At 50.1% G+C, this 21,840-nt stretch overlaps 1 protein-coding gene across 4 annotated transcripts in view; it reads left to right on the plus strand.

Moving 5' to 3' along the window:
• Positions 1–21,840, plus strand: part of NLRC5 (NLR family CARD domain containing 5) — a 90,363-nt gene that overhangs the window by 57,385 nt on the left and 11,138 nt on the right. For all 4 annotated transcript variants that reach the window (XM_053602355.1, XM_053602381.1, XM_053602363.1 and 1 more), the window contains exons 21-38: positions 322–366; positions 1,452–1,541; positions 2,422–2,505; positions 4,672–4,755; positions 7,999–8,088; positions 8,284–8,346; positions 8,651–8,734; positions 11,423–11,506; positions 12,523–12,612; positions 12,979–13,044; positions 13,534–13,617; positions 13,705–13,788; positions 15,819–15,905; positions 16,910–16,990; positions 17,712–17,795; positions 18,055–18,147; positions 19,964–20,047; positions 20,438–20,521. In XM_053602355.1, the coding sequence (XP_053458330.1) occupies positions 322–366; positions 1,452–1,541; positions 2,422–2,505; positions 4,672–4,755; positions 7,999–8,088; positions 8,284–8,346; positions 8,651–8,734; positions 11,423–11,506; positions 12,523–12,612; positions 12,979–13,044; positions 13,534–13,617; positions 13,705–13,788; positions 15,819–15,905; positions 16,910–16,990; positions 17,712–17,795; positions 18,055–18,147; positions 19,964–20,047; positions 20,438–20,521 (1,461 nt within the window). The remainder of the gene's footprint in view (positions 1–321; positions 367–1,451; positions 1,542–2,421; positions 2,506–4,671; positions 4,756–7,998; positions 8,089–8,283; positions 8,347–8,650; positions 8,735–11,422; positions 11,507–12,522; positions 12,613–12,978; positions 13,045–13,533; positions 13,618–13,704; positions 13,789–15,818; positions 15,906–16,909; positions 16,991–17,711; positions 17,796–18,054; positions 18,148–19,963; positions 20,048–20,437; positions 20,522–21,840) is intronic.

Genomic DNA, 21,840 nt, shown 5'->3' on the forward strand with positions numbered 1-21,840 from the left:
GGACCAGTCATGGTTATTTACCAGCTGTCCAGCTTGGAGCATGTCCCTGGGCCTCTCCATGCCTCGGTTTCCTCATCTGTCAAGTGGAAATAATAATTCCTTACCTCAAGTCTTTCTCATGAGAATCGAATGAAATAACATGATGGTGTGCTTCGTGTGTGGCTTGACAGATGCACTTGTTGCTTAGTCTGTTTATTACTGTGTTTGCTGAGAAAGCAGACCATGGGGGCCCCCTGGACCTGGCCAGTCTGCTCTTCTGCCGCCACCTGGGAAGGGGGCCCTCTGCCCTTTCTCAGGCTGCTGCTTCCTCTCCACTTCCAGCCTCGAGAGCCAGCACATCTTCCTGAGAGGTGTCAGAAGAGGAAGGTGAGGAGGGGGCACTCTGTTGGGGTGGGCTCCCTTCCACTCTGGCCTCCATTTGCTGTGGTGCCCCCCAACCCCAGATCCACGCTGACCACTTTTAGCCCTAGGGTAAACCACCTAGGTCTTGCACCCTAGAATTAATCATTTCTGTAACCATTGTCACCCCATATGAATTGTCTGAAATCAGCTGACTTATTGGTCCCTGGGAAGAATGCGGCCTACCGGGGTGGGGCGTGAGGGGCATGACCGGGAGATGCCAGAGCAGGGCAAGTGCTAGCAGAGGGCTGCCTCATGGGAGCAGATAAGGAAGCAGTCATGTTTCTGCCTCCCATGGACTTTTACAGACTCATGATTTCCTATGAGTCGCTGTACTTTCATACCCTGAGTATCACGTTTGAGAAGCCAAGAACTATTGGTGCTCTGGTGGGGGGAGGGGAAGTTCCCCATCTTTGTAAATAAGCAAACACTGGTTAATTTAGCCATTCACAGATGTTCCCAGCTACCCATTAGCGGGGCTGGGCCTCCTGGCCACAGTTGGGAACATTGGTGGCAGAGAACTGGGCAGAGGGGATTCATGGCTAATGTGCTGGGGAAAGTGGGGGCTTTTCAGACAGGTGGGCTGTCTGAAGCCAGGGTGGCTCAAGGCTAGTGGTCTTGCTTGCCAGGCTAGGCTGTTTCTGAGGACTTTCTCAGTTCTTGAAACCAAAAGAACTAGGGTCCAGGAAGGCAGAAGTCATGTGAATGCCAAGTTGGTGGTCAGATGGGGGAGGGGCTCTGCCCTGGTTCCCTTACCTGATCAGGCCTGCCCTCCTGAATAGGTATAAGCTGTTGGCTTTTCCCACTCTGGTTTCCCTTCTCTGGGCCTTGGTTTCCCCATCTGAACAATGAGGGGCTGAACTAGGATCTAGTGTCTTGATTGTCTCGGATCCCTTCCAGCCCTGACCTCCTTCCCTGGGCCTCAGGTTCCCCATCTGTAAAAGGAGGGGCTTGACTAGGGCCTGGTGACTTGATTGTCTTGAGGACCCCCTCCTAGGAGTCCAGTGTCAATACTTTAAACTTTCCTTTCAAAATGGTTTCCCCACTCCTAGGAATATTCCGGCTGGTGGATTTTTGCCAGAGTTGCCAGCTGGAGCTGAGTTCTTGGGGTTCAGTCCCCACTGCCTGCCCAGGAGCTTTAGGTACTGTCTCACCTACTTCTTGTTCAGGGGGGGTAACCACAACAGGGGGCGAGGGGTCAGGGAGAAAGCAGAGCCTGAGAGTCTGGGGCTCTGGATTGGGATAGAAAGAAGAGAGTTTAAGAAAAGGGGAAAAGAAAAAGGGTTAGTGTGAGGGCTGGCAGCAGGTGGGGGGCTGCTGGCCCCTTAGGGTGAACATTCTCCTTAGAGACAAGAGTCCACACATTTCTCTGAAGCAAACAGATCAGAGGGTGCCTGGGGGTGCCATTTGCTGTGAGGGATACACATTTTCCGAAAAGGAAGGGGCTGGCCTCTCTCCCCAAATGTGCTGCCTTTACTGTTGGGGTCCTTTACTGTTGCTGTCCCTTCTCCTGGCCCTGATTTTCTCACCTAAGAGAGGGAGATCGCTAAAGCTGAGGCCTCAACAGTGACCCAGAAGAGGAGCACAGATGGGGAGAGGGGAGGGGAATAAGGCTGTAGGAAAGACATTTTGCTTTTAGCCTAAGGGTAATAGGGAGCCACAGAATGTTTTAAGTGGTGAAGAGGCCTGACCAATTCCCAGGATTAACAGATGAGGCACTTTCAGGGTGGAGAGGAGTTGCAGGGAGGCGAGAGTGGATGTAACAAGTAAGGATGGTGGCCAGGAAGGAGTGGCAGAAAGGACTTGGAAAGTCACTGGGTACGCAGGGTCCTTTACTGTTGCTGTCAGGGACTGGGAGACAGGGGCTGTTGGGGAGATTGAGAGAGGAGAGAGTGCCCTGCAGGAGAAGGAGCTTGCATCCCATCACGTAGAGTGAGGGCTGTTGGGAGGAGAGAGCCCCTGGGCTGGGCAGGAGCCTGGGGTCCTCTCTGATCCCCTGCCCTGCCCATTGTCCTTTTTCAGCCTCAGGGAGTGTGAGCTGGACCCCCTAAGCCTCACCTGCCTCTGTGAGACTCTGAAGGAGTGCCCAGGGCCACTGGAAGTCCAGTAAGTAAAACAACACTGCCCCAGAGGGCACAAGGTGGGCATCCGTCCAGTGACCTAGGAGGGAGGGGGCTTCTCGGTTAGAGGCCAGATGAGTCCTTCCCAGTCCCTTCCCTAGCAGACCCTGTATCCCATGGGAGTTCCTTGACCTATCAGTAAAAGGGGGATTATCTCCCAGCAGCCCCAGCCTCACCCCTCCCTCTGCGAGGTGCTGTGCTGGGCCTGGGGACATTTCCACCTGCCCCATCCACTCAGGTCAGGGAGCCCTGACCCAGGCATTCAGTCAGGCCTGTGTCAGAGGCTGGAGCTTGTCCTCAGGGTACCTCCTCTACCCGCTGAGCCCCTGCATCTGTGACCAGAGCCTGGTCTTGGAATCAGCCACCCGTTGTCTGGGTGACTTCAGCCAAATAGCTTTAACCCCTGGACTTTGACACTATTTGGCAGACATGGGATCTTACCATGCAAGATCTATGAAACTAGCTTTCGTCTCATAACTGTACATCAGGCTTTCCCACAGTATCGTGACCTATGAATCCAGAAAAAAAAAAAGAGAGACATATTGATTTTTTAGTAAAAGATTCATTTTTTAGTAAAGGATTTTAGTAAAGGATTCATTTTTTAGTAAAGGATTTTAGAATGGTTTTAGACTTGATGGAAAACTGCAGATAGTTTAGAGAGTTTCCTCACCCAGTTTCCCCTGTTATTAACATCTTACATTACCACAGTACATTGGTCACAATCTTGTAGCTGGATTTGGTGGCATGTACCTGTGATCCCAGCTCTTCTGGAAGCTTAGGTAGAAAGACGGCTTGAGCCCAGGAGTTCAAGACTGCAGTGAGCTATGATTTTGGATTTCCCCAGCTTGTCCAGTAATGCCTTTTCGGTGATCCAGAATCCCATTCAGGACCCCACAGTGCAGTTAGTCATCCTGTTCCTCAGTCTCCACTGATCTGTGACAGTTTCTCATTCTTTCTATGTTTTTCATGTCCTTGACAGTTTTGAGCAGTACTGATCAGGTATTTTATAAAATGCTCTCAATTAGGATTTGTCTGGTGTTCTTCTCATGGTCAAGCTGGAGTATGGGTTAGGGAGACTAGCCCCACGGAGGGGAATGCCCTTCTCGTCACATCATCTCCAGGGTCAGTGTCACTTTTAACACTCTGATGTTGACCTTGATTACCTGATCAGAGTAGCATCTACCAGATCTCTCCTACTGTAGAGTTACTTTTTAATTTATAAAAACACTGTTCTTATGGAGACTTCTAAGCACATAGGGGAGCAGAGAAACAAGTGTGACAGACCCATAGCTACCTCCGCCTTCCTCAACAGTTTTCACCTCATGGCCCCAGCATACACACACACCAGTTATTTTGAAGCATTCCCTGTGGTTATTTCAGTATACGTAAAGCTAACTTCCCTTCCTTTCCTTCCCCTTCCTTCCCTTTCCTTTCTCTTTGTCTCTTTCTCTCTTTTTTTGTTTCAAGACAGGGTCTTTCTCTGTCACCCAGGCTGACATACAGTGAGCCACCGTGCCCCACTCACTGAGCTATGGGCGCTGAGCCTTCTTAACAAACATGTTCCTCAGAACATTAACCTTCATGGCCCTCAAATAATAATCCTGCTAGTCCATCTGGTTCAGGAAAAAAATCAACCATAACCCCTTGGAAAGGCACAGTGCACAGCAGTGTATTAAAAGTTCAGAAAAGTCGGGCGGCGCCTGTGGCTCAGTCGGTAAGGCGCCGGCCCCATATGCCCAAGGTGGCGGGTTCAAACCCGGCCCCGGCCAAACTGCAACCAAAAAACAGCCAGGCGTTGTGGCGGGCGCCTGTAGTCCCAGCTACTCGGGAGGCTGAGGCAAGAGAATCGCCCAGGAGTTGGAGGTTACTGTGAGCTGTGTGAGGCCACGGCACTCTACCGAGGGCCATAAAGTGAGACTCTGTCTCTACAAAAAAAAAAAAAGTTCAGAAAAGTCATGCAGCCAAGAAAACTAATTTGGTTTAACACCGCATTTTACAAAACCTGCAAGATCTTCCTTTTCTTCCAGCCCGCAGGACCAGTGTTGGGAGGAATGTTTGGGGCAACATTGGTTAGGTCTTATCTGCAGAAGGCTCTGGCTGTGAGGCCAGCCTCCCTGCTTTTCCCACCTGACTGTGATGCTTTGTTTTACAGATTGTCCTGTGATGTCCTGAGTGATGAGAACCTGGAGGCTCTACTATGCTGCCTCCCCCGACTCCCTCAATTAAGCCTCCTGCAGTAAGATTGAGCTTCCTCATTCCTGCTTTCCTGGGCCTGTGTCCCTGAGCTGTGTCCCTGAGCTGTTGTATTACAAAAACCAGCCCCTTACTCCCCCTCTTTCTTTCCCTTGGGCCCTTTTATCATTTTATGGGGACTCAAACTTGCTTCCAGGTCTCCACTACTACTTTGTCAACTGGGTGCGGGGTGAAGTTAATTGTCCCTTCAGGGCCTCAGTTTCTTCATCTGACAAAGGGGATTAATATTCTCCCACCCTTCCGCCAAGGTTGGAACTCAACAAGGACCTCGAAAAGCTCCTTAAAGAAGGGAAGGCTTGTGACACATGAGCTATTGTACTTCTCCCTACTCATAGGAAAGTCACCCTCCCCTAGAAAGGAACTGTAGAGATGTCACTCACTGCTTTAAAGGTCACCATCTCATTCGGCAAAGGGGGAACTTAAACAGCTTCCCCGAAAGTATTTAAAACTCCATTTTCTAATTTCGGTTCAGACTGGTTAGAATTTAGAAAGGATTTACTTGAAATATTCTTCTAGCAGCAGGGGAAAGCAGCTGTAGCTGAGATAAAAAATACAACAGGAAATTAAATGATAATATTAATAACAGTGACATAAGTGCTAAGGCTGAGGTCCTTTGGGATGCTTACGGTGGCAAGTATCACCTCCAGGAGGAGGAGGGAGGAAGGTGTGACACCATTGCAGAGGTGGGCAAGTACTGTCCTGCTCCCAGCACCCACTGTGGTCCCACCTTGCCTGGAAAGGATGGGTCGGGAAGGGCTCCTTCAGACATAAAAGGTGGCAGGTTAAAATGAACAGATGGGAAACCTCAGACCAGAGATGGGTTTCTCTATGCCTAAGTCACGTAGCATCACCCCCAGCTCGTCACCTGGCTTTGGAATGGGGTGGCTAGCCTGCCCCTTGCCAGGGCTCACCCTTTGTATTGCTCAACCAACAGTGCTGTGTGCCTGCTGTGAGCCAGGCAGTTTCGGGTGCTGGAGGACATAGCAGAGAGAAAAAAATGACTATATCCTTGTCTCTTTGGAGCTCCTCTTGTAAAGGGAGCTGAGCAATAAGTTAAGTAAAATCAATTAAGATGAATTCAGCCAGTGACAAGGTATTTTTCCAGGGGGTGTGGTTAAAAAGTAGCTGGAGCAGGGCTTGGTGGCTCACGTCTGTAATCCCAGCACTGGCAAGGCTGAGGCAGGTGGATTGCCTGAACTCACAGGTGCAAGACCAGCCTGAGCAAGAGTGAGACCCCATTCTAAAATATAGCCAGGAGTTATGGCAGGTTCCTGTAGCCTCAGCTACTTGGGAGGCTGAGGCAAGAGGATCGCTTGAGCCCAAGAGTTTGAGGTTGCTGTGAGCTGTGACACTACAGCACTCTACCAAGGGTGACCAAGTGAGACTGTCTCAAAAAAAAAAAAAAAAAAAGAGTAAATAAAAATAAAAAGTGGCTAGAGAGGTGATTTAGCTGACAGCAGACATGGTCAGGGAACGTCCCTGAGGAGGAATGCTGAGCTATAACCTGAAGGAGCAGAGGGAGCCAGTCCTGTGCAGTGTAGGGAACTGCATTCCGGGCAGAGGGAATAGCTTGTGGGGGGCCCTGGGGCATGATCGAGCTTGGTGGGCTCCAGGAGCAGGCTGGAGAAAGCCAGTGTAGCCAGTGAGGCCAGGGTGTCCATAGCGCAGTGGCTAGCAGGGGAGGAGGTGGGGAGAGATGGGTCAGGGTTGGGTCCTGTAGGGCCTGGTAGCCGTGGCCAGGAGTTTAGAATTTTTTCCAAGGGAACTTGAGAGGCAGAGGAATAATACAGGTTTTCAAAAGCTCAGTCTGGGTGCAGGGTAGAGAAGGGGTTGGGGACAATAGGTAGGGATGAGAGCAGGGAGGAGCTATGTACAGCCAGGGCAGGGCTGATTGGGGGAGGGGCAGTGGGTGGACTCAGGGTGGGCCCTGGAAATGGAGCTCACAAGAGAAGCTGAGGCGGGGTCACTGGGGGCAAGAGCTGGAGGACCTGAGGCAGCCTTCAAGGGCAAGGTGGACCCATCTCACTTTCTCTAACGCAGTGGTTCTCTTTTTTTTTTTTTTCTGAGATAAGCATCTCACTGTCACCCTGGGTAGAGTGCGATGGGGTCATAACTCACAGCAATCTCAAACTCTTGGGCTCAAGAGTTCCTCTTGCCTCAACCTCCGGAGTAGCGGAGACTAAAGGCGCCTCCACAACACACAACTAGTTTTTCTATTTTTAGTAGAGATGGGGTCTTGCTGTTTGATCAGGCTGGTCTTGAATTCCTGAGCTGGAGGGATCCACCAGCCTTGCCTCTCAGAGTGCTAGGATTTTTTTTTTTTGTAGAGACAGAGTCTCACTTTATGGCCCTCGGCAGAGTGCCGTGGCTTCACACAGCTCACAGTAACCTCCAACTCCTGGGCTTAAGCGATTCTCTTGCCTCAGCCTCCCGAGTAGCTGGGACTACAGGCGCCCGCCACAATACCCGGCTATTTTTTGGTTGCAGTTTGGCCGAGGCCGGGTTTGAACCCGCCACCCTCGGTATATGGGGCCGGCGCCTTACCGACTGAGCCACAGGCGCCGTCCCAGAGTGCTAGGATTACAGGTGTGAGCCACCACTCTCTGCCCTTCTCAATAGGAAGTGGCAAAATCTGAAGATATTTATAGTTGCCTTAACTTCCGGTGGAGGGTGCTCCTACTAGTATCTAAAGAGTAGAAATCCGGTGCTGCTAAACATCTGTGGGAGACAGTACAGTCCCACAACAAAGAATTATTGGGGCCCAAATTTCGACAGAGCTGAGGATAGAAAACTCTGTCCAAAGGGCCTGAAGCCTCCCACCCTCTGTCACTGAGGACGTGCCTTTTAAATATGTGCTTGCAGGTAAAAACAAGAGTAATGGTAACAGCAAGCGTGATCACGCCAGGCAGCACACCAGCTTGGTACTACTAAATCCTCACACACACTGAGAATAAACCATGTGTCATGCAGATAAGGAAACTGAGGCTCAGATGTTAAGTGACTTGTCCGTGGTCACACAGCCAGTTAGTCGAACTGGGACTCAAACTCAAGTTTGCTTGATCCCAAGCCCCAAGCCCCTATTTATCCCTCCTGAGCTCCCCCAAACCCCGTACACCTGCTTCCTTATCGCCTTGCTGACCTGCCAGGCTTCCCCATCCTCCCTTTCCTTAGCCTGCAGTCTGTCTGGTTTCTTATCCACTGATTTTCTCGGCTCTTCCCTCCCCAGGCTGAGCCAGACAGGACTGTCTGCCAGAAGCCCTTTCCTGCTGGCCCATATCCTCAGCCTATGCCCACGGGTTCAAAAGGTGGCTCTCAGGTGCCTTGCCCTGGGGCAACCAGGACTGGAGGGCTGGGGTTTGTGCGTGGAGTGTGGTGGGTGTGAGGGGTTAGGATGACAGTAGTGGGACCCAAGTCAGAGTCTGGGCTTGTGGGGAAGGGGTTGGAAGCCCCCAGGGGCATCCTGAGGCTACAGCCACGAGTGGCTGACCCAGGTGCTGTCTGTCTGCTCCAGGTCCCTGTGTCACGCAACCCTGCACTTCATATCGAGCCAGAAGCAGGAAGGTGTGTGCTGCGGGTAAGTCCCCTAAAACCATGTCTGAGCAGCTAGTGGACACCTGCCTCTTGCATGGCCAGAACCGCGTGCTGGCTCCCTGCTGTGAAACATTCCGTGGGGCACATGGGGCACTTACTTTTCCTAACATGACAAAGCCGAGGTGCAGCACTGCTAGAGGGTGGGGCAGGAGCAGTGCATGCTGGATATCCCAGAGGGACTGAGCTGGGGTGGAGTTCCACCTGGAGCTCAGAGGCTGCACCCCAGACTGGCCAGGGGAGAGGAGGCTGAGTGGGAGGGGTCCCCATCCCCTACCTCCATCCCGTAGGTTCACAAGCTGCGGCCTCAGCCAGGAGCATGTGGTGTCACTGTGTCAGCTGCTGAGCAAGTGTGAAGACCTCGGCCAGCTGGAGTAAGTTGGGGAGGAGGAGGAGGGGGCATGGAAGGTACACCTGTGTGGCTCTGGAGGGGAGCATGAGTGGCCATGTGTATACTTTCATTCCCGTGTGCCTGCCTACACTCCTCAGGACCAGCTGTCATGGGATAACTGGGACTTTCGGTCACATCCCTAAGGCTTCTGTGGACCCATTTCCCTTCTCTAACCCCCACTTCTGCTGTGGTGGTGCTGGTTCTGTAATGTCCCCTCTTACTTGGATAGCCCCTCAACCTCAAGTGCATGCAAGCTCTGCTGGCAGGTGGGGACAACGAGGGCCCCATGGCTGGCCTGGCAGGTGGTTAAAGTACCAAATGACTCAGCCTGAGGAGGGACCCAGAGCCAGCCAGGGTGGGGTCTTACAGGCTCTTGCGTTGTTGAGATGTCATTTCCATGTGTCCTATCTTGGGTACCCTAACAGTGCAGCCTCCACATGGGTGGAAAATGATAATAGCTAACCCCTATTGAACACTTTCTCCTCTATCCTATGTACTTTGCATGTTCCTTTCAATAACCCTAGGTACTATTACTGTTCACACTTTACAGATGAGGAAACTGAGGCACAAAGAGTTTAAGAGCTTGCCCAATGGTGGTGCCTGTAGCTCAATCAGCTAAGGCGTCAGCCACATACACCAGAGCTGGTGGGTTCGAATCCGACCCGGGCCTGTCAGACAATGGCAACCACAACCAAAAAATAGCCGGGCATTGTGGTGGGTCCCTGTAGTCCCAGCTACTCAAAAAGCTGAGGCAAGAGAATTGCTTAAGCCCAGGAGTTTGAGGTTTCTGTGAGCTGTGATGCCACGGCACTCTACCCAGGGCGATAACTTGAGGAACTGTCTCAAAAAAAAAAAAAGAGCTTAGCCGGGCGTTGTGGCGGGCGCCTGTAGTCCCAGCTGCTCGGGAGGCTGAGGCAAGAGAATCGCGTAAGCCCAAGAGTTAAGAGGTTGCTGTGAGCCGTGTGACGCCACGGCACTCTACCTGAGGGCGGTACAGTGAGACTCTGTCTCTACAAAAAAAAAAAAAAAAAAAAAAAAAGAGCTTGCTCAAGATCACACAACTGGTAGAATGCAGAGGCTGTGCTCACATTATGAGCCCAGCCTCGGACTGGTGGGAAATACAAAGAGCTTATCTACCAAAAATATCAAAGAATTTAAATTTGTTGTGATGGGGCCAAGAAGAAAAATGTAACTGATGAAACTCAAGTACTTTTTTATTATTTTTTTTTAAATACAGAGTTTCACTCTGTCATCCAGGCTAGAGTGCAGTGGTGCAATTATAGCTCACTATAACCTCAAATTCCTGTCCTCAAGCAATCCTCCCACCTCAGCCTCCTGAGTAGCTGGGTTTACAGGCATGTGCTACCATGCCAGGCTAATTTTTTATAGAGACAGGTTCTTACTATGTTGCCCAGGCTGGTCTCAAACTCCTGGCCTCAAGTAATCTTCCCATCTCAGCCTCCCAAAATGCTGGTATTATCGGCATGAGCCACTGTGCCCAGCCTGAAAATCATATATTTTAAAGAAAGATGAAAGCTAAGCAAGGTGGGTCATGCCTGTCATTGTAGCACTCTGGGAGGCCAAGGTGGGTCAATTGCTTAAGCTTAGGAGTTCAAAACCAGACTGAGCAAGAGCAAGACCCCATCTCTACTAAAATAGAAAAAAAAAATTACCTGGGCATTTTGGTGGGTACCTATAGTCCCAGCTACTTGGGAGGCTGAGGCTGGAGGAACCCCTGAGCCCAAGAGTTTGAGGTTGCTATGAGCTATGATGCCATAGCACTCTACGCAGGGCAGCAGAGTGAGACTCTGTCTCAAGAAAAAAAAAAAAAAGAAAGAGAGAGAAAGAAAGAATAAGTAATATGTCTTCGAGTTTTTCTGTTTTTTCATTGAAGAGGGAGATTTTTCTTAAAAATTATTTTATTAAGTGGCTTCAGGAGACACGCCAATTTTTTAAATGAAATTTCTCAGCAAAAGACAAAATAAGCATCAAATTTGTCAAAGACATAGGAGGAAAATCAGATATTCCTGGGCACACTGGTTGTATTGTTTCTGAAACTGTAGCTAAAATCTCAAACTGCTACATAAAGAGAAATGAGAAGGTACAGTATTTTGGTGTGGTTTCCGCTCTTGCCTTCCCCAATTAAAAGAAGAAATCTATGGGGTCTATGCAAAAATATTTGCATCTTCCATATATATTTCTTTTTCCTGAATTTACTCTTGTTCAAAACTTGTGGCTCCCAATGGCTGCAGGCCAAGGGCATGGTAAAAGCTAATTGGTTTTTCTCTAACCCCTGAAAGCCTGCTAGAGGCATATCAGCCCTGGGAGTGGTCACCAGATATGAAAGGGGAAGCTGAGGACTGGTTTACTGTGGTCCTGGTGAGGGAAACGATGGCAGAGACTCTGGGAGTTGGTGGTAATTCTAGTGATGGTGATGACGGTACCAGGGCATTTGGATGACTTGAGCAACAAAGTCATCCAAATGCCCTGGTACCGTCATAGCAACAATGAAGGTGGTGGCGCCACAGGGATGTTGAGTAACAGTATTGCATCATAGCAACAATGAAGGTGGTGGCGCCACAGGGATGTGGAGTAACAGTGATAGCAGACGGTAGATGTCAAGAGCAGACACAGATGGAGGGGGCCCATAACTACTTCTTATATCTTGCAGCCTTTCAGAAAACCTGCTGGGTGATGATGGGCTCAGATGCCTTCTGGAATGTCTGCCGCAGGTGCCCATCTCCGGGTCACTTGAGTGAGTGGGGAGCAAGGAGGAAGACTCCCTTGGGCCAAGAGCGTGAAAGCCTAAATGGGCTGCTTCTGAGGGCATCCCTAGGGACCCCTAGAGGACAAGGGCTAGGGGAAGAAGGGGTGATTCTTTTTTTTTTGTAGAGACAGAGTCTCACTTTATGGCCCTCGGTAGAGTGCCGTGGCCTCACACAGCTCACAGCAACCTCCAACTCCTGGGCTTAGGCGATTCTCTTGCCTCAGCCTCCCGAGTAGCTGGGACTACAGGCGCCCGCCACAACGCCCGGCTATTTTTTTGGTTGCAGTTTGGCCGGGGCCGGGTTTGACCCCGCCACCCTCGGTATATGGGGCCAGCGCCTTACCGACTGAGCCACAGGCGCCGCCCCAGGGTGATTCTTACCTTGACCTTCACTTTGAGTTCTTTCCTCCATCCTGTGTGCTACCATGAGCCCCACCAGACACCCAAGAAAGGGAATGGAATCTGCTCTTCAACCTACCCCTTTAGCCAAGCTGACCCCAGGACAGGGAAATGAAATATCCCTAAACAACTGATATGGGATTACAGCCACCCTAGCTCCTGGTCCATCCCATTCCTGACACTCCTCTGACTCATCAATGAGATATGCACTTGGAGGTGTCCCTGCACTGGGGGAAGAGTCCTTAGGAAGTCATCCACATGCTTACCAGATTTCCCCAGTGACCAGGGACTGACAGCCAGAACCAGGATACCACCTGTTGCTAGTCAACTGTGCTTTATGCTCTGCGGGTCCCTGACTCACAGGGGGCTGGACCACATGGGCAGTGGGCACAGCGAGGGCAGCTGGGAGAACTCAGGCATGGGGGCCAGTTCTGCCTGCGTGGGGAAGGCACAGGTCTCTCTGGGCCTCAGCATCTCCACCTGGAGAAGGGATGCCAAGACACTGAGGCCTCTTTTCCCCAGAAATGACAGCTGGAGGAGAGATGAGTGGGTACGGAGGGCTCCACGCAGCTCCTGCTCTCACCTCCATCCTGTTTCCCTTCTAGTTTGAGTCTCAATAGCATCTCTCAGGAAAGTGTCCTGTACCTGGTGGAAACTCTGCCCTCCTGCTCTCGTGTCTGGGAGGCCTCAGTGAAGTAAGATGCTAGCATACTACCTGATGGTGGGGGAAGCAAGACCCCCACACTCGTGACCCTATGCCTGTGTGACTTGGGGTAACCTCTGCCTCTCTTTGAGTCTCAGAGTTCCCTGAACATGGGCTCATCTTACCCATCCCCTGATGCCCAGGTGCCATGGGGACCAGAGGTGGTGGGGTGGGGAAGGCCATCCTCACAGATGAGTTGGGGATCTCTGCTAGTCAGCTAGGGGCTTTCCTTCTGTGGCTTCTTCCCTCCCTTGTCCCTGTGGGCACCGCCTCCTTCCCTCTCTGGGTCCCCAGGCATTCAGGGTGCCCAGGATCCTGGCAGCCTGGAGCCATGCTTCCCCACCCTCTTTTCTTGCAGTCTGGGCTCTAAGCAGAGCTTCCGGATTCAATTCTCCAAACAGGAGGAGTCTGGGAAGACACTTAGGTAATCCCTGGTGGGGGTTGGGGCTAGGGGAAAGAAAATAGAAAAGAAGGCTGGCCTTGTGGTGGCCTCCATGCCTGCTCCTTCACTGGGCCCTCTCCACCTTCAGAGAGCCTGCTTCAAGCTCGCTTCCTCCACCAGATGTGCCCCAATGCCCAATGTCTCCAGTCTTGGGCGGCCTTGGCATTGTACCTATGCTTCTTAGCCACATACTATGTCTTGAATAAATCCCAGTTCTGCCACTTACTAGCAGGGTGACCTCAGACAAGTTACTTAAACTCTCTGTGTTTCAGTTCTTCATCTGTAAAACAGGGATAATATACAATCTATCCCTTAGAGTTATTGTGAATTAAAGGGCCTGGCTCATTACAATGTTAAATCAGCTATGATGATGATGATGATGACCATTTCTGGTAGCCTTGAGGCTGGGAGGAAGCAGGGTGCTGGCCCCCACAGGACTCACCCAGGCTCTGCCTGGCCTTCTGCCCTCAGGCTTAGTGAGTGCAGCTTTGAGCCAGAGCACATCTCCAGACTGGCCACGGGCCTGAGCCAGTCCCTCCAGCTGACGGAACTCACGTGAGTGACCAGGCCCAGGCCATGGGGACAGCTAAGGGGTGGGGGAACCCCTCCAGAGCCACGCTAGTGACTGACCTCTATCCCCAGACTGATTCAGTGCAGCTTGGGCCAGGAGCAGCTGATGGTTCTTCTGGGTCTGGTGCGGCGACCAGCAGGGCCACTGAGCCTCAGGTATCTTCTTCTCTCCCCACCTCCACCCCCGACCCTAGGAGGGACCACGGCATGACTGGGGGCAGGGAGTACAGTGTCCCTGGGATGATGGTCGTGGCCATCTCCTACACTGAAAACCCCATGCCCTTGATCCAGAGCAGACTTTGCCCGCCTGTCCCAGAGCACTCCTGGAGCAGAGAAGCTGTTCCTTCCCAGGGTGGGGGCTGTGCTTTGTGATTTAATCACGGGGAAAAAAGAGCTACAAAGGCTACCCAACTTATGACAAAAATAACATAAAACAAATATCATGTTTGTCTGTTTACCATATTAATTTTAAAACATTCAGAATAAAAAGATACCCAACCTCAAACTCTTGGGCTCAAATGATCCTCTTGCCTCAGCCTCCCAAGTAGCTGGGACTACAGGCACCTGCTACAACAACCAGCTATTTTTAGAGACTCACTCTGGCTCAGTCTGGTCTCAAACTCCTGAGCTCAAGCAATCCACTTGCCTCAACCTCCCAGAGTGGTAGGATTACAGGCATGAGCCATTGCACCCAGCCCCAAAATATCGTTTCAAAATAAAACTTTCTGGCTTGCCACCTGTAGCTTAGTGGCTAGGGTGCCAGCCATGTACACCAGAGCTGGCGGGTTCAAATCCAGCCTGGGCCTGCCAAACAACAATGACAACTACAACCAAAAACTAGCCGGGTGTTGTGGCAGGCACCTGTAGTCCCAGCTACTTGGGAGGCTGAAGCAAGAAAATTGCTTAAGCCTAAGAGTTTGAGGTTGCTGTGAGCTGTGACACCACAGCACTCTACCCAGGGCAACAGCTTGAGACTCAAGTCTCAAAAAAGAAAAAAAGAAAACTTTCCTTAGTCTAAACATAATATTTACTCATTATAGAAATTTGTGGAAAATCCAGAAGTACATAAAGAAGAAAATAGGGCTTTAAAAAATTCAACATAGGGCGGCGCCTGTGGCTCAGTGAGTAGGGTGCTGGCCCCATATACCGAGGGTGGTGGGTTCAAACCCAGCCCCGGCCAAACTACAACAAAAAAATAGCCAGGCGTTGTGGCGGGCGCCTGTAGTCCCAGCTACTCGGGAGGCTGAGGCAAGGGAATCATGTAAGCCCAAGAGCTAGAGGTTGCTGTGAGCCGTGTGATGCCATGGCACTCTACCGAGGGTGGTAAAGTGAGACTCTGTCTCTACAAAAAAAAAAAAAAATTCAACATAACTTTAAAGCAGGAAGATTTTCTTTTTTTTTTTTTTTTTTTTTTTTATTGTTGGGGATTCATTGAGGGTACAATAAGCCAGGTTACACTGATTGCAATTGTTAGGTAAAGTCCCTCTTGCAATCATGTCTTGCCCCCATAAAGTGTGACACACACCAAGGTCCCACCGTCCCTCTTTCTGCTTCCCCCTCCATAACTTTAATTGTCATTAATTGCCCTCATATCAAAATTGAGTACATAGGATTCAGAAAGCAGTAAGATTTTCAATGACTCGCTTTTTTCCTGCTTCTAAATTAAGGCATGTACATTGTAGAATGTTTAGAAAACAGAAAACTAAAGAAGAAATAAAATAAAAACATTCATGAGAATTATGTCATCTAAATAATCACCTTAAATATTTCATATACTTTCCTCTATGTATTTGTCTATATAATTATACATTATATTTCCTGTATATTTCCTATATATATTTTGTCCTTTTCTAGTGTAAAATCAGGATCATGTTTTAATAGTTTGGTTTCTTTATCTTTGTGGTATAACATTTTATATCAAAGATAGTATCTTTTCTTAAATTTAAAAATATTATTTTAAAACATGACATTTTCTGTTTGGATTGCTGCAATAATAATTGTTAAAATAAGGGTAATGTTAATTTTCTTTCTTACGCTTGTGCTTACCTGTATAACTTTAAAGTTTTAAAACAAGCACAAACCCAAAGGCTTCTAGGTCCCTCTAGGTACCCCTCTGTCCCCCCACAAGTGTGCTGGCTGCTGCTGCTCTCCCAGGGGAGCCCTACCTGTGTCCCTTTATGTGACAGGGTGGAAGAGCCATGGGTGGGCAGAGCCGGGGTGCTCGCCCTGCTAGAAGTCTGCGCCCAGGCCTCAGGCAACGTCACTGAAATTAGGTGAGTCTAAAAAGGAGGTCCCCTTGGAATTCTTCATCTTTTGATAACATTAGGACCTTCCTTCCTCTTGTCCTGTGGGGTAATAGCTGTGTCGCCAGTGAGGTTTCTGTGTCCCCAAGACGGCAGGAGTCCCTGGGTCTCTGTGCAGTGTTATGCATGTTAGGATTTGTGCAGTAGTCGAGGCGCAGTGTCAGAGGAAGCCTCACCCAGAGTCAACACGAAGTGATAATAGATCCAGGCAGACGTGTGTGGGAATCTACGCTGGTCGCTGAGAAGTGGCCCCTGGATTCAGGAACAGACATCATGGCTCTGTGACCACAGATAACGGAGTAATGTACAGTGGCTAAGAGCATAGGCTTGGGCAGTCCGCTCACCTCCAGTCAGATCCCAGCTCAGCCACTCTGGCCTCAGCCCCCTGCTCTAAACAAGGGGTGTAATCACACCCCCTCACGGGGAAGGAGAATTACATGGGCTGGAGCAGGGAAAGTTGTCCAATATGCAGTCATCAAGTAGTCGCACACCCTGTCCCTGCTGCTGCTTTCCTCCAGGAGTGACCAAGGAGACACTTAGGGGATTTTAGCATCCCCCTCAGGCCTCTCCCCATAGCCACCCCCATAAACATAATATGAGAGTAAAGGCAGAGCTCCAAGTGCAATGGCAGCCCCCGGGCACATCCCCACCCCTCCTGCCACCACACTGTGGTCCTCGAGCCCCTCCCTCAAAACTCCTGGCACTGTCCTCGGATCTCGCTCAGGGCTCTCTGTCGTGGTCTGAAAAGCCTCAATGACTTATTAACTTAAAATTATTGAAAAGGCAGCACTTTGCATGTATGTGACTCAGGGAAGCAACGGCTTTACCCTCCTAAGCTGGTTCCTGGAGAGCAGGAGGGGACATAGGCAAAGGGCCTGGGAGCTCAGAGTCGGAGGCCAGGCAGCCCCAGTGGGAGCTCAGCCTGCCAGGGACAGCTGCCTGGGCCTCACGCTGGCCACCCCTTCCCTCCTCAGCATCTCTGAGACCCAGCAGCAGCTCTGTGTCCGGCTGGAATTTCCGCATCAGGAAGAGAATCCAGAGGCTGTGGCCCTCAGGTGAGACCTAGCACCTGAGGCCCCAAGGGGGTGGCTGGTGTTGGGAGGGGCATGGCTGCTGCTGACCAATGTTTCTCATGCCCCTGCCAAGGGTCCTTTGATGTTCAAAGTCTTTACATGATCTGTGAGTTCTGTTCCAGCCTGCTCTGTCTGCTTTCCAGCCTCACCCCAAACCCGGTCTCAGCTCCTGCCATCCCCACCAGCTCTTAGTTCCTTGACCACCTTGCTATGACCTCAGGACCTTTGCACGGAACATTCCCTCTGCCCAGAATGTTCTCTTCTTGCCTACCCTCTTCTTCCTCCTTCACCTGGCTAACTCCTCATCCTTCAGGTCTTGGGGAGGCCCCTGAGCCCCATGACTTTGTCAGATACTCATGTCTCACAGATGTCTGGACTCACAGTGCCTTTAATCCATACAGCACAGTTTGGAAATTAAAATGCCCCCTCTTTTAAGTGAATGCAGCCCTTCACATTTTCGGGAATAGAATATGACCTCAGCCCCAACTCACCTCCTTAGCTGGGTGCCCTTGTTCAGTGAACAGCCTGCACAGCTATACAGCTGCCCCATCGGGACCCCTCCTGGGACATGTCATAATTGAATATTAAATTGCAGGACTTTGATCACCATTTATTTTCTGCTATGCCATAAGCTCCTTGTAGGCAGGGACTGAATTGCCCATACTGGATCAGGTGGCCAGAGGCTGCACACTTCTCCCTCCAGGTTGGCTCACTGTGACCTCGGGACCCACCACAGCCTTCTGGTCAGGCAGCTGATGGAGACATGTGCCAGGCTACAGCAGCTCAGGTCAGCACCCAAAAACACCGTCTGAGGCCCTGAGTTCTCTGGTTGACCGCAGTGCCTACCCAGGCCACCTGTGACCCTGGAATTCTCATTTCCCTATGCAGGAGACAATCATATTCGGCCAGTGAGGGGAGATCCCCAGGGTGGCAAAGGGGAGCTCTTGGAGGGGTCCTTTCCTTTCCCTTGGCCATCCCATCTGTATGTGATGCCCCAGAGGTGTGTCCAGTCTGAAATTTTCTGGAATTTACTTGGTCCTTTTCAGCTTGTCTCAGGTTAACCTCTGTGATGACGATGATGCCAGCCTCCTGCTGCTGCAGACCCTCCTGCCTACCTTCTCTGAGCTGAAGAAGTTCCGGTACACAGATAAGACACTCAGGCTCCCTGCAGCCCTGCCCTGCCCTGACACCTCCTGTTATTCCCAGCCCAAGGCAGAGGACTTTGTGTCCCACCCTGTGCACAGGAACCTGCAGGTGGTTCTGAGATTGACGGTAGGGGTACACAGTCACAGACGTGACCTTGACATTGAGCCACATGGCAAGAAAGTCACTCCTTTTTCAATGCTCTTTTTTCTTTTGAAATAATCACAAACTAATAAAAAAAAATTGCAGGAAGATTGAGAAGAACTTTCATATGCAATTTGCCCAAATTTGCTCTTTGTTGATATTTTTCACATTTATTTCTTTCTTCATCCCTCTTCCCCACTCCACTCCCTTCTCTCTTCTTTTTCTGAACCATTTAAAAGTAAGTTGCATCTTCATGCCCCTTTACCCCTTAATATTTTAGTGAATTTCCAAAAACAGAAGGACATTCTTTTCCATAACCCAGTAAAATTATGATATTCAGGACATTTAACAGTTACATGACACTAGAATCCAAACCACACCTTATAGTACAATTTTACCAGTTGTTGCAATAGTGTTGTTTATTGCATTTTTCTTTCTTTCTTTCTTTTTTTTTTGGAGACAAAGTCTCATTCTGTCGCCCTGGATAGAGTGCTCTGGCATCATCATCACAGCTCACAGCAACCTCAAACTCTTGGGCTTGAGCAATCCTCTTGCCTCAGCCATCCGAGTAGCTGGGACTACACCCAGCTAGTGCCACCATGCCTGGCTAGTTTTCTATTTTTAGTAGAGATGGGGTCTTGTTCTTGCTCAGGTTGGTCTTGAACTCCTGAGCTGAAGGGATCCACGCACCTCAGCTTCCCAAAGTGCTGGGAGCCACCACATGAGCCACTATGCTCGGCCAGTTACTGCAGTTTTTTTTTTTTTCTGTCTTGTGATCCAGTCCAGGATTGCACTCCACACTTTAGTCTCCCTCAACCTGGAGGCCGCCTTCAGCCCTTCTTTGTTTTTCATGGCATTGTCTCTGACAATGACAGGCCAGTTATTTTATAAAATTTCCATCAACTTGGGTTTGTCTGATGTTTCATCATGCTTAGATTTAGAGTCTGCATTTGGGGCAGAAGTATCACACATGTGATGCTGTGTTCTCAGCCCCTGACATCAGGGCACATGATGTTTCTGAGTCTTGTTGCTGGTGATGTTAACTGTGATCACCTGTAAAGGTGGCGTCTGCCAGGTTTCTTCCCTTGCAGAGTTACTATTTTTCCCTTTGTAATGAATGTGTAAGATGTAGGGAGAAACTTAAAGACTATGAAAATATCCTGTTCTTCCTCAAACTTTTACCCACAAATTTTAGCATCCATCAATAATTGTCACCAATATTCAGTATGATGGTTGCAAAAAGGGAGATTTCCCAGCTTTCAGTTTTATTTTTATCCAACTGATTAAATCTAGAAGAAACTCTTTGGGACAGATAGATCTTTATTTGACACCTCTGACACCTCTCCAATACTTGCTTTAAACATGCAGAGGGTGAACAACAGTGATGAGCTAGACTTTGCAATGACTTTAAATACAGCATAAATTGTAACATCACTACCTGAGTGATTGTGGTTTAGGGAATACTCAACTAGCCCATGCTCCTGCCTCCAAGCTCTGTCTGGCTTACTGAGTCCATAGTGGAAGAGATTTGTGATTGGAAGGGCATCCCTACCCTCTGTCTCTAGGAATCACATCCTATCCCATGTCCTCACCCTCTGCCACCAGCATTCAGAGCTCTCAAGACCCAGGGCCCCTGCCTGACCTGTTGCCCTTTGACCCTCCCACCAGGCTGACCTCCAGCTATGCGAGCACCAAGGGTCTCAGCCACCTGGCCTCTGGCCTGGGCCACTGCCACCACCTGGAGGAGCTGGAGTGAGTCACAGGGTGGAAGGGTCTGGGGAAGGCTTGCCCAGCTAAGGGCAGGGGGTGGGGAAGGCAGCAGGGCCTTTGGGGAGGTGGACAGTGGGGCTTCAGCTTTCTTCCTCATGAAGGCCAGCAATTCTGGGTGTTGCCCAGGGAAGACTGAGCCCTGTTTTCAGTCTCAATTGTCCTGCCCCCTGCCCTCAGGGAACTCCAGAGCCTCACACCTGGGGCAGGGCAGGAATGCCCCCATGGAGTCTGTATGGCAAGCATGGTCTAGGATCTGCAGACCCAGACTCAGCATCCCCGGGGAACTGAGTGGGAGGGGAGCTGACAAGACAGCTGAGCTCCAGGGGCCAACCATGCTCAGCAAACCCTCACCTCATGCTTGGTCCCCTCCAGCTTGTCTAACAATCAGTTCTGCGAGGAAGGCACCAACGCGCTGATGGGGGCCCTTGAGGGGAAGTGCAGGCTAAAGAAGCTCGAGTAAGTGGTGCTGGTGGTTAATGGAGAAGGGGGATGAATGGTGTGGTTAGTGGGAAGGGGGGGGTAATCAAATGGTGGTGATTAATGGAGAAAGGAAGTTACTGAGTGGTGGTGGTTAATGGGAAAGGGGGTGGGTGGTGGTAATGGTTAATGGAGAAAGGAGGTGAGTGAGTGGTGGTGGTTAATGGGAAAGAGGGGTGAGTGAGTGGTGGTGGTGAATAGGGAAGGGAGTGAATGGTAGGTGATGAGAAGAGGGGTAGGTAAGTGGTTAATGGGGAAGAGGTGAGTGAGTGGTGGTGGTTAATGGGGAGGGGAGGCAAGTGAATGGTGGTGGTTAATAGGGAAGTGGGTGAATGGTAGTAGTTGATGAGAAAAGGGATAAGTAGTTAATGGGGAAAGAGTGAGTGGTGATGGTTAATGGAGAGAAGGGAATAAGTGAGTGGTGACAGTGGTTAATGTGGTGGGGGAGTGGGGAACATGCCTAGAAATCTTTGCATCTCTTATGAACACAAACTGGTCTGTGGATGGACCCAGGTGAGCTTTATGGCCTCCCAAGAACTTTGACTTCTTCAATGGGCTCTGAGTGCCATCAAGATGCTCAGAATATACAACTCGCACCAGCCCAAGACAGAAATGCATTGGCTTGTGTCATGGAAAATCTGAGGCGACTGACTTCAGGCATGGCTGGATCCATGGCTGTTATTTGTGAGGTTTCTCTCACTTGCTTTTGCTCTTTCGCTCTCCCCCTTGGCTTCTTTCTCAGACTGTCTGTGCACCTGCAGGCCTACTTGCTCCCAGCTTTGTGGACAGGGAGAACCCTTCTCCCTGTAGTTACCACAGAAGGCCCTGAATTGAGTCCCACTGAACTAACATGGGTCATGTGCCCATCCCTACACCAATCACTGTGGCTCTGAGAACAAAGTATTCTCATTGGTCAGATCTGGGTCGCACGCCCACCCCATCATCTGAACTTAGGGGTGGCATTTCAGGGGAAGGGGAGATAAACTCTGGGCAAAAGGAACCCACAGATGTCCACTGTCATTTGTCTACAGTTGTTTCCTTAGTAACCAGCAACTCTTACTCTCTCTCGTAATTTGAAGTCACCAAATTCTTAGAAATGCTGGAAACAGCCTCCGTCTAAAAGACAGGCTCCCAGCCTGCAGAGATTCTTTTTTAAATAGTGTCTAGATAGAAAATGTAACAGGATATTTTCTGCTCCTAATCTCTAAGTTTTTCTGATGACCAAAAATACACACTGACTATAAAAAGTTCTGTCATTGTAAAAATATGTAACAAAGAACACAAAATCCCCCGGAGAT

Source organism: Nycticebus coucang, chromosome 2 (genome assembly GCF_027406575.1).
Source record: "Nycticebus coucang isolate mNycCou1 chromosome 2, mNycCou1.pri, whole genome shotgun sequence".
Classification (NCBI taxonomy): domain Eukaryota; kingdom Metazoa; phylum Chordata; class Mammalia; order Primates; family Lorisidae; genus Nycticebus; species Nycticebus coucang.